Source organism: Citrus clementina, unplaced genomic scaffold, assembly GCF_000493195.1.
Source record: "Citrus clementina cultivar Clemenules unplaced genomic scaffold, Citrus_clementina_v1.0 scaffold_3, whole genome shotgun sequence".
NCBI lineage: Eukaryota > Viridiplantae > Streptophyta > Magnoliopsida > Sapindales > Rutaceae > Citrus > Citrus x clementina.
The window spans coordinates 37,869,876-37,881,580 of NW_006262339.1; the positions used below are offsets into that span (position 1 = coordinate 37,869,876).

Sequence of the window (11,705 nt, forward strand, 5' to 3'; positions counted from 1 at the left end):
CCAAAAAAGAAAAGTTCTATTGATTCGGCTGACCTTGTCAGCGTTCGGGAAAGTGCAGATAGTGCAGCATATGACTCTTCTTGTTTTATACCTGCTTCTGGTCCATGCAACTGCAGTTCCCTTAAACGAGGGAGAGAAGCTCGTGGATCACCTTATGTAACTGAAAGTTATTTTGATTTTCCTCCTTTACCTGTCACAGATTTGTTTGAGAAGAATGGAAAATATGAGAAAAATAATGGGGTTTGTGAAGAAAAACCTTCTACACGACATAAATTGAGATTAGAGGATGATAAAATGCATAGTTTTCAAATTGCTAATAACGCTGATTTAATTATGGAGTCAAATGGTTCACCATCTAACAGCATTTCTCACCACATGAAGTCAGAAATTGAAATGGCTTCTCCTGGTTCCCATGAACCAGAATTGTGGTCAAACAGTCAGGATTTCAAAACAGAAATAACCGACAGATTGAGAATATCAGATGCTCCAGACGTGCCACTGAATACAACCACATCCCCGGGAGAGGCTGTCAATGAAGAAAGGGTATCTGAATGGCTTTGGACTTTGCACCGAATAGGTAACTTAGTTACGAGTCCCTTATCTTATCTTAACCTAATGTCAGTGAATGCTTGCTTAAGTCACTTACTCTTCTTTTGTCTGACATGATTTTTTCTATTGTAGTTGTTGATGTGGTAAGAACAGATAGTCATCTTGAATTCTATGAGGATACAAAAAATTTAGCTAGGATGTCAGATATCCTTGCTGTTTACGCTTGGGTAGATCCTGCAACCGGTTATTGTCAAGGTTGTGCCTTTTATTCTCTGTTGTAGCTTTAGTTGAACGCATGTTATGTGATTACTATATTCTTAAATTCAAGCTTCAAAGAAGTCAACTTTATACTTATATTTCACTATGCTGTTTATATTTCTGATTGTAGGTATGAGCGATTTGCTATCTCCTTTTGTTGTTCTATTTGAAGACAATGCTGATGCATTTTGGTGCTTTGAGATGCTCTTAAGGAGAATGGTATTTCTAATTTTGACAATTATGTTTAGCTAGATTATAATATGACTTTCAATAATGATTATTTTTCACTTCTTTCAGCGCAACAATTTCCAGATGGAAGGACCAACGGGAGTTATGAAGCAGTTGGAAGAATTGTGGCATATTTTGGAACTCACAGATAGGGAAATGTATAAACATCTGTTGAATATAGGTGCTGAAAGCCTACATTTTGCATTTCGGATGCTGCTGGTACTGTTTCGCCGGGAGTTATCTTTCAATGAAGCTCTTTGTATGTGGGAGGTTTGTATGCCTTAAGTTCTCTCTTGCCGAATACATTGAAGAAAGTATGAAAATTTATAGTGTCAACTACAATATTGTATAATTAGGATGTAAATGAAAAACCACTAAAGAAAAACTGACTAAATAACATATCAATACCGACTCCTCCCTAAGGGGCAGGGTGGTCAATATTGATCTGTCATAGAACAAGGAGTTGTGTTTTCCAGGGTTTATATGGACCACATTTATGAGTAGGTTGATTATATGCAAGTCAAGTCTCTAGATAGAAAATTAATGTTATTGACAGGTTACCTACTGCCATGTTTTCCTGTTGCAAGTTGCACATACCCTGTTAAAGAAGCGTTAAATTGTTATTATATTCAACCACTTCAATAGGTAGTTGAGTGGAAATATGCTTCTCAGTTTATGTTTGGGTTTTAGTCATGGCAATCATTCATATTGCGGTAGGGCCATCTTCATTTAATGGGTTTGCAAACAGAGGAAGGCTTGCTGCGTTAGGGGGTGCCACTGACATTTTCCTTTTTTTTTTTTTTTTTCTGACAAAAAACGTGTCACTCTGCCTATAAGATTATATATGCCAATAATTTGGTATCACATCTCTACTGACAGCATAAACATCAACTTGATTAGCTTCTGTTTCTGTGGTTAATTTGAGTTTGTCAAGTTTTGAGGGATCTAAACGATACAAGTTATTGGCCATGTTACTGGAGATTGTAATTGGGGCCTGTGTACCTATGTTAGTAGTAGGTTTATATCCTGGGGAAAATCTTGTCTTATTTTGGTATTTAGTTATGATTTTATTTACATACTGGTTTTTCATTGGCGAAATTGTTTGCATGATTGGATTTCTTAATAGGTCTGATGTGGCCCCTCAAAATAGTCTCTGATATTTTTCACTGAGAATAATCATCCTTGATGCAGATGATGTGGGCTGCTGATTATGATGAAGCTTTGGCAAGCACTTTAGAGGAGAAGTGTCTGGAACAGTTGGTTGTACAGCTTTCAAGGGAGTCTGGAGTAGTAATAAGAGAAGGAAGCACAGAAAACAGTGGTGGTGATTTAAAGGGTGGCTTACAACCAAAAAATGGAAACATAGAGTGTTCTGTCTCTGCCGATGATGGAATAAAATCAGCATCAGCTCATCCCTTTTGTGGCTTGACCAGGACTTTTTGGTCAAGAAATGGTCACTCACAGAATTTTACTGTAGTCTCATCAACCTGGAATGTGAATGAAGAATTACCTGTCTTTTGTGTGGCAGCTATTCTTATAATGAACCGTCATAAAGTTATGAAAGAAACCCGTTCAATTGATGATATGATAAAGGCAGGTGTATTACTGAACTTTTATGATACAATTTTTCCTTCTGCCAACTATTAAGTGCTTGATTGTGAACCGTTCTTCTTTGATGCCACACCCTTGAGAATATGCAAACGCATGTCTATGTGCATATATATATGCCTCACAGAAAACAGACTGATGGACATTAACGTGTAAATCGATTAAAGGGTAAAATTTGGCAGCTATATGCAAAGGAAAATGATAAGCTTCAATGAAATAGGTTTGTTCACAGCTATGTCTATGAACAATCTAAAGGACCTTTTATCACAAATTTCTTGTTTGTGCATGTATGATCTGTTCACTTGGAATGGAGTTCTTTTTCCATTTCCACCTTTGGATTATGATTTTCCTTCACAAAGTTGGATTGTGATTTTTAAATCTTGAAAGTTAGATTTTTGGGATCATTGACAATCTGCTATCTTAAAGTTTATGCTCAAATTTTTCACATTGCAGATTTTCAATGATAACCTGCTGAAGATCCATGTAAGAAGATGTGTCCGTGCAGCAATCAAAACTCGAAAGAAATATTTTTACAAGGCAAGATGATCATAATCTTTGTTTTCTCAAACCTTAGGAGGCAGCAGCTGATTTTTTATTTGTCCTCTATGCTAATTGAAAGTGAAGTTCAGCATCTTTGTTTGTATATGTCCAATCTTATATTTGATTATTGCACTTGGCGACTGGAAAAGAAAATGCTGTCACCACTTTTAGGACATGCTATATTTTTCTTGCATATTTTTGTTACATTTATCTAAATTGTTATTTTATTTGAATCAGCTAATAAAAAGCAAGAGCCACAGAGCTGGGAATGGTGAATAGAACTACACTATTTGCTGTTTACTTCCATGGCCCAAGCATAGAATGATAGAAACGGAACTTTGAGTTCATACTGATAGATTTGGATTTCAAGATTGTGTGGCATGATGGAATTCGTTATTTAGATCTCTTATCATGGAGAAGTTTAAGGTTGGGCTTTTGCGGTCTGAAGATAATGCTGATTGTTTGTACATCATTATCTTTCACATTTTCTGAAGGTAGTTACTGTCTTTGTTCTGCTTTCATGCCTGTATTGCATCTATCATGTCTGCTGCAAGTAAATATATAGAATACACGTGTATGTAACTTTTTGCTGAGCTGAATTGGAATTGCTTGTCAGATATAGTAAATTTAAATGTTGCTGCAAAAGGGGCTATACACCAAAGTTTCCTATGGACTAAAAGAGTGTTTTGAACTTGAACTCTTGATCTTTCATGTTGTGTAGACTTGTTTCAAATTGTAAATATTGACATAGTGGTTCATCCTTTAAACAAAAATTAATCCCTTGTAACTAGAGTTGGTTCATTGGCCATTGTTTGAGAATCTGAAAGATTTCAAGTTTAATATATGATGGAAAGAATAAAAGTTGATAATATAGCTCTGATGTCAAGCTAGTAACAAATTTTTAAAAATAATTGGTATAAAGATATCAAGTTACAGATGATCCTTAAATGACCATTCTTATATGCTAGAATAAAATTTTAGGTAATTATTATTATAAGCAATTATCTAATATGTAGACATTCTTTTACACCACCAATTTATCTAACTAAACAAAATTTCTCATTTCAAGCTGAACATAGCGGTCATACATTCTGATTTTCTATCTGCCTCTTTTTATGAAATTAAACCAAATAGGGGAACTTCCAGTTATCTACTCTTTTCTTAAGGTTCAAAAATTCAATTTGTAATTTATTTATTTTTCTATTCTTCATTGATAGGTAATTTTCCTTGACTGTCAGTTGAACAAGATTATGTCACACAGTTGACTTTGAAAATTCAGTCAGCTGTTATTATTTTGAAATGTCTCGATTGTTTTTTCCCTTTTTGCTCTCGTTATTCTTTCTTGTGTAGCTTTTTCTTGTTCCTTTGACATCATAGGAGGATTGACACCTTTCATTCTCCTATTTATTGTTTCTTATTGAACAGAGCACCTCTTTGTTTTTAGCCTTTTGAGATGTGAAAACTAGTATCAGTTAACAATAGGTCATGGCTTTCAAGGATGATTTTGATTTGCTGAATTTACTTAAAGAGGGCTTAAACACTTATCAGAATGAGAATGAATTATTTGTTCTCTCCACTGCCATCATTTTAAGCTTTAGACCATGCTTTAATGAAATTACATTAATGCCACCATTTCGAAAGACCAATGTGCCTGAAAATGTTACAAAATGCATGCTTCTTATTTTCATTTTTAATTTTCCATTTATGCATTAGCTAACTCTGTTTTCTCATTTTTGGCCGCCCTCATCTTCAACTCAGTGACAAGCTTGACAAGAGGGAAGAAGTTTCTTGGTGGGGGGGCATCCAGGTCCTGATCATTTAGCAATCATGTACATCTCTACAGGTTAGGGGAACACAATTTTTTCATTTTTCATTTTTTAAATTTTCCTGTAGCATATATCTGGAAAGCAAATTGTTTACAGATAGTTTTTGATTGCTTATCCTCTTGGGTATGTGAATTTGAGAATGTGTCAATTAGATCAAGAAACCATTAGATAAAAACAAGAAAAGAAATGTTGGTGATCACAATTGAAGTTTCCTGTCATAAAAATTTATTTGTGAATAGAAAAATAGATTTCTTCTTCTTTTCTTTTTTTGCCCCCTCATCTTTTTATTTATGGAATATTAATTTCATCCTAGCACAAAACAATTCCACTTAAATAAAAATACACTCTTAGCTTTATGATGACAAATTTTTATCTTCATCTGCAAATCATCATAACCCTCCCTATTACCTTTTGCAATTAGTATCTGCATTTGTGCATCGGCAATTTCTGCGTATCTCCCCCTGCTTCCCAGTCAAAACATTAATGCTGCCCATCCGACTCATTGACAGAGCTAATGCTTTCCTAAAATCTTCAAAACCAGCAGCAAATTCATCAACAATTTGAAGCGTGTTGTTATCACCATTGGATAACTGCTGGTCAACTCCAAGAACTGCTTCATGTGTCTTAACTCTGGAGTAGTAGGACTCAGAAAATCTGTAACTGGAGCCAGTTTCTGGGTTTAGATAAACAAGTGGATCAGATTGACCCTTTCTTGTTCTGGGCAGACACTCCTTTCTCAGTTGATTTAAAAGTGTCGTGTTCATACTTGGGTCTGGCTTTCCAGTATTTTTGTAATTGTAGAGCCGGTCAACAATGTAGCGGCATCGAGTTTGGCCCATTGTGTGTGCTCCTGAAATAGAGGAAGAAAAGTTATTTTAAGTGAAGAACGGTACCGGGTGAAATGGAAAGAATTCACTGAATTAACAAAGTGATGAATGGTAGCTTATACAGAGAATTTTAGAAATTTTTTTTCTCCCTGAGATGGAGAACGTGAGTTCAGGCTTTTACATATTTTGAACTACCTTTTCATATTTCCTGCTTAGGAAATATATTTCTGATTTTCTCCATCAGCAAATGCAACTGAGATTCATACAGTGTTTGTACTGTTAAATCTCTGAATTTTTTTTGTTTGGGGGGTTTTAGCTTTTCTTACTTTCGCTGGTTTTATTGGTTCGTTTAATAGATTCTTTTGAGGTATTAGAGAACCTTACCTAGGAGGGTTACCATGTCCTGCACATCTAAACCTTTGGATTGGAAGCATGCCAAAGATTCTTTCCATGAGATGGACGGTGATGGGAGGTCTACAGATTCTTTGGTTGATGTCATACCGTCCCTTCTTCCTGTAAACACAGGATAAGATGGTGCGCCTGCCTGTTGATTCATCAAAATATGAATTAGTGACTTAGTTAACAACTTATAAATGGTCGCAATTCCTCAATATGCCCTTACGGTGCCTGCATCTTTATTTTTTAAATTTTATGCCTTTTCAATTGATTGTTTATTTTTCTAAGACGTAGGGGTGGGCGAAATCCGAATTGGCTTTTTTAAACCCCCAATCTCCCTAGGATTCGAGATTGGGGTGGCCGGTAAAAAATGGTTACTTTTAAACCTCGTCGTGACTGTTTGAGCGTTAAATTACCCGGAAATAAGTTTGCAATTTATATTAGAATGCAAAAAATTATATAAAATATAGGGGAAGCAAAATAAAAACGCATACCATGTGAACGGCATCCCTGGTGGCAAGGTTGAGTATATCGGAACAAGAGACGGCACCTGGGCAGCGTTGTTCAAGAACAACTTTGATCTTGTCGATGAGAACGAATGCCCCAAGTCCCCAGTTTTGTGGTGCAGTCTTTTCTGAGTTTGGTCCATCAAGCAGAATTGATGCATCACATCCCTGGATTTAGCAAATCACGATACATCACCATAAATTTAACATTCAATTGCATAGGTAAAATTTTTGTGATACCGCGAAACATATATTATTGAGCAAATTAACCTAACCATAGTTACGTTATTAAAGAGAAACATAGAAATTGCTGGGCATGCTTGCCGGCGACGCCAAGGCCATGTTCTGTGAAATTAATAATTGGGGCAAATTCTGAAAAATGTTTAGGTCAGCCGTAACTTATAGCAGTAGCATTAATTGTTTTCTTTAGCATTAAACCACGTTCACAGCGCATGCTTTTGGTAAAATCAGGAGAAAATGATCAAAAGCCGAAATTAATCATTTTTTTTTCTCATGTTCTAAAGTATTTTAAAAAAAATTATTGTCTTTTGAAATTTTCATCAATTAATTTCTGTCTTAGAAGTTTTTGTCAATCGATTGTGGGTTTCATCAATTCAGAGATAAAATAGTAGAAATAAATAATTGAAAGTTGACCCTTTTTTTTTTAACTGCAGGAAAATTTTGACGAGTTTTGAAAAGTGAGGAGAGAAATGACTAATTTACTAAAAGAGTTTTCATCATTTTCCCGTAAAATCAGCTTATAATAAGACGATAGCAAGTTTCTATACAGCCGAGCATCAATGAAAATACACATATCATGTTCTTTTCCAAGAAGCTATTGCTTGGAATAGAGAAGCATTTCAGTATTTCCTTAAACAGCTTCTCCCGGAAAAACTGCCAAGTGCTTCTGAAGAAAGAACCAAGCTAGTAAAAAGCAATTTCTAATCAAAATTCTCTAGAGTTAAAACAAAATGATAAGTAAAGATCAGAAATAAAAAGGGCAAAATTTAGAAAGGAAAAAATGATAAAGAGACATACAGTTACAAAGCAGTCAGAGTAGAGCAAACGGAGGAGTTTAGGGGCGATGGTTTTATCATGTTTATAGAACAACTCCACTTGGTGCCTGATATATGCCTCTGCATCATGGCATGTATTATAAACCTTGTAATAGTGCCATTCCAATTTCACCGGCTGCGGCAGCGACACCGCCGCATCGGCGTTGGCCACAAACAAGCTCAGTGCCAGAGCCACCAGTGGGAGAATCATCACGAACCTTGGATCGCTACCCATTTTTCCTTTTCTTTTATCAAATTCTCTCCCACTAGGAAACCCTAATTGCACTAAGCTTGTAATACATGTATGTGTATATACTGAGCTTGTTTGTATGGTTCTTGAGCTAATATTGGCAAGTGCAACTTACATTCATGCCCATGTAAGGCTTTATATAGACTAGGGTTTTAGCCTCGAGCCTCGTGGCATAACCGATCGACACGGCTGAGAGGATAAATTTTCAAATCTTGTTAGATTAATAATCTTGGGTATAGAAATATTTATGCTGAAGGCACCGTGTGACGGGGGAAGAAGGCAAGAAGCTGTTCACATCACATGCAACCAAGGTGTTTTCAACATTCTTCTACGCCATATTGTACTCGAAATGTAAATTTTGAGTAACATGCATGCATGTGATTACATTGGCTTTAGGGCAATTAATTTTAGAATGAAAAAAGATTTTGGCGATCCAAAAAAAAAGGTTTTTTCGTATCCAACGTTCATGTATTGTGACTCGATAATCAAGATCTGAAAAAGGTATCAGCATGATTTAATTATTATGAGTTTTGGATTTTGTTCGTCAAAGTTGGTAAATCATAAGATAATCGTATGTTTATTATGATGTAGACTCTTTTACCAGACAAAGTTAACAAACCGCAGCGACTTCATCGGTGCCAAAAGGTGGGCTCTGAATTATTTAGTCATTTGCTTGTGCTATCAACTGAATTTTCTCATTAAGGTAAGCTAATTACACTTTCGATCGAGTTCAAGCTAAGATTCACATTAACATGTAGTTTTAGGAAGACTTTTGAAATGGTTAAAAGATTTAATTCTATATAAATTAGCAGTCAAAGAAAATCCACAGATTTTATACACTTTTAAAGTTATTAATAAAAGATTTATTTGCAAAAGTTTTGCTTAAAAGCAGTTGTAGGTAAGAGCCTTAGATGTTTATAAAAGTAATCCGCCATTCCTCACAAGACTGACTAAAAATTATACTCCATCTTAGACTCATGTAAAGTATATGTATAGCATTTGTTTTTGCATTTCTAGGAACAACTTTACTTCCTCGTATGTATTTGATGTTTAAAAGTTAGTAAGGATAGGGATACAAATTCTTGTAGAATTAAATTTTTTTATGTACAATAATGAGCTAGAAATTCAATGTAATTATCGAAGTGGCCGTATGTGAAAATCATCCAACCAGTAATGTATTGACACATATTTTTGTACAAAGAAAAATATTTGTATAAGAGTTATAAAGTGAACCCAGCTACAGAGGTCAATCGCAAAGTCAGAAGATTGATACACAATAAATGGATATGGTAATCACCTGGGTTAAAACAATACGTGCGTTGTAAGATTTTTGAAGTTCAGGGAGGAAACTTGATTTCTCGTCACAATGGTACACGTTCATAACAATTTAAGCATCAATGGAGATTCATCCTAAGCTCATTTAGATAACCAATCATTCATTATTAGTGTTGGTTCTTCCAATTTTAAAAGCCAGAATTTTCTGAATATGAAATCGAAAATCTTCAATTATGATAGAAATGGAATCGAATATCAAGCATGACAATGTTGTATCACTCTTAATTAATTGATTTTTACCAATTGGAACTAAACGCATGGGGTATTTTGTGTAGCGTACGATAAGCTTGAATATCTAGTAACATCTTACTTACAACTGAATTCGATCCTCAGGCTGCATGTGTTGCCATTTTGTATTTATCTAACAATTAATGAACTACTTTGTACTCGTTGGTCCATGGTATTTTTGTCATTCAATATTAATTGATTTTTCCAAGTTGCCAATTTTCAATAGCATTACAACTGGAAAGCTAATGGGAACTGTAGGTTAGCTTAATATGAAAAATATGCTAAATTAATGGTCAAGTTTAAAACATTCAGCACGAAAGTAATAAATGAAGCAATCGTGTTGCTTAACGACCAACCTTGGGATTTATTATGAGTATCATTTAATTAAGTTGCTATTTTATTGACTGCAAAATGCTTACACTGGGTAAAAAAAGAAAAAAAATGTATAAAATGTACTAATAATTAATTATATAGTTATATAGGGTATATAGATTTTATGGGTATCAATGTAAGTAATTAAACATCTATTTTTTGTATACAAATCTAATGTTTTAAGGTTATTTCATCACAAGATTTAAGAAATAAATATGGACACCTGATGTAATCTTTTGGGTAAGGAAAAAAATTTAAAGATGGTCAATTCATAAAGAGGATAATTCAAATTTATCCTTTGGGTAAAACTAAGAGGTATGAGATTAAAATCTCACCCCCATAGTGGAGAAGATTTATATAAAAAGGTAGAGAGACAAATAAACTTGAGTAATCAATGTCAAATAGTAGGGATGACAATGGATTGGATTTGATCCAAGATTCATGTAATCCAAATCCAATCGGATCGGATTTGGATCAGTTTAAAATGGATTTGGATCGGATTTGGATATCGATGTGCGGATCTAAGACGGATCTGGAGCAGATATAGATTTATCTTAATATCTAAATCCATATCCATATCCACTCATCTTTTAATTTTATTTTATTTTAAAAGTTTCTTAATAATTGTAGAATGATAATGATAATAAATTTTATTCATAGCATATTAGTAGTATTTACCATGTATTTAAACTCTTAAAACTTAAAGGTTAGTTTTGTAAATTTAAAGGTCAGCCAGCCTCAAAGTATGTACATGCAATATTCAAATTGCAATCCAAGTAATATAACCTGATAATTTATTTTATCATATTGGCCAAATAATTTTTAAGGAATATAGTTATTCATATATTTAGTCAAATATGGTCATAATAAAAATAATAAAGGACTGAATATAAATCATATTTAATTTATATGTCATTATCTAATGTTGTAGGAATGAGGGTAGGTGTATCGTGGATATTAGAATGATGAATGAGACAATAGAATATTAGATTGATCTTACTCCTGCAATTACTTCTGAATGATATTTTATTATCTTTCTTATATGTTGTTTTGGTGTAGAAGTATAAGCTACAATATTTATTATATTTTTAAGAAAAATTATATAATTTATTTGTTATCAATACATTTTAGCCTTCAATTTTCAATCTAAAAAATTATTACTTTTTTATTACGGAATTTTAGAATTCATGACGGATCTAAAGCAGATTTGGATTTTAATTTTTTTTCGGATTTGGAGCAGATATAGATATTTATTTCTTTTTTGGATCTGGATATGGAGCGAAAAATATGGATTCATAACGGATCTGGAGCAGATACGGATCTTGATTTTTATTATGGATTTGGATCTGGAACAGAGTAGATCCAACCCATATCTGCCCCATTGCCATCCATATCAAATAGAACTACCTGCTACAAACTATTTAACTCAGACAATGACACTTTTTTCCTTCTACTATTAAGGTCTCAAATAAGTAAAGCATACAAAATAGAAGTGGGTTGTTATATTTTTCTAAAACTTAATTGTGTGTTGTTACAAGTCCATATTAAAGTTATGTATATCGATGATGAATATATATATATACCTTTCACTTCCGGAACTAGGACTAACACATCAGACATTTCGATCATAATTTTGTAAAAAATAGATTTGAATGTTATTGGGTAAAGTAGAGACGTTTTGTGTGTGTGATCACTAATTTGTAAATTCACAGTATTCATGTCAAAGG

At 33.9% G+C, this 11,705-nt stretch overlaps 2 protein-coding genes across 2 annotated transcripts in view; one reads left to right on the forward strand and one right to left on the reverse strand.

The window, feature by feature from the left end:
* The window catches only part of LOC18048074, a 9,280-nt gene extending 3,763 nt beyond the window's left edge, over positions 1-5,517 (forward strand). Inside the window, exons 5-13 of the mRNA XM_024188176.1 lie at positions 1-577; positions 682-804; positions 938-1,026; positions 1,105-1,305; positions 2,227-2,628; positions 3,097-3,180; positions 3,421-3,677; positions 4,942-5,026; positions 5,431-5,517. The exon at positions 1-577 is cut by the window's left edge and continues 262 nt beyond it. Coding sequence (XP_024043944.1) covers positions 1-577; positions 682-804; positions 938-1,026; positions 1,105-1,305; positions 2,227-2,628; positions 3,097-3,180; positions 3,421-3,462 — 1,518 coding nt within the window. The 3' untranslated portion in view covers positions 3,463-3,677; positions 4,942-5,026; positions 5,431-5,517. The remainder of the gene's footprint in view (positions 578-681; positions 805-937; positions 1,027-1,104; positions 1,306-2,226; positions 2,629-3,096; positions 3,181-3,420; positions 3,678-4,941; positions 5,027-5,430) is intronic.
* LOC18048076 (probable peroxidase 61) lies at positions 5,362-8,028 on the reverse strand. The gene is made up of 4 exons (XM_006442886.2): positions 7,777-8,028; positions 6,727-6,906; positions 6,221-6,380; positions 5,362-5,859 (listed from the first exon to the last, which is right to left on the reverse strand). Exons 1-4 carry the CDS (start codon positions 8,026-8,028, stop codon positions 5,414-5,416), a joined length of 1,038 nt encoding a protein of 345 aa, XP_006442949.1. The 3' UTR covers positions 5,362-5,413.
* Between the last annotated feature and the right edge of the window lie 3,677 nt (positions 8,029-11,705).

Coding starts and splice junctions, on each gene's coding strand:
- LOC18048076 (XM_006442886.2), bottom strand. CDS start 8,028: ATGGGTAGCGATCCAAGGTTCGTGATGATTCTCCCACTGGTGGCTCTG. Junction 6,381..6,726: donor CCAGGGATGCCGTTCACATG/GTATGCGTTTTT, acceptor ATGAATCAACAG/GCAGGCGCACCATCTTATCC. Junction 5,860..6,220: donor GGACATGGTAACCCTCCTAG/GTAAGGTTCTCT, acceptor CCTCTATTTCAG/GAGCACACACAATGGGCCAA.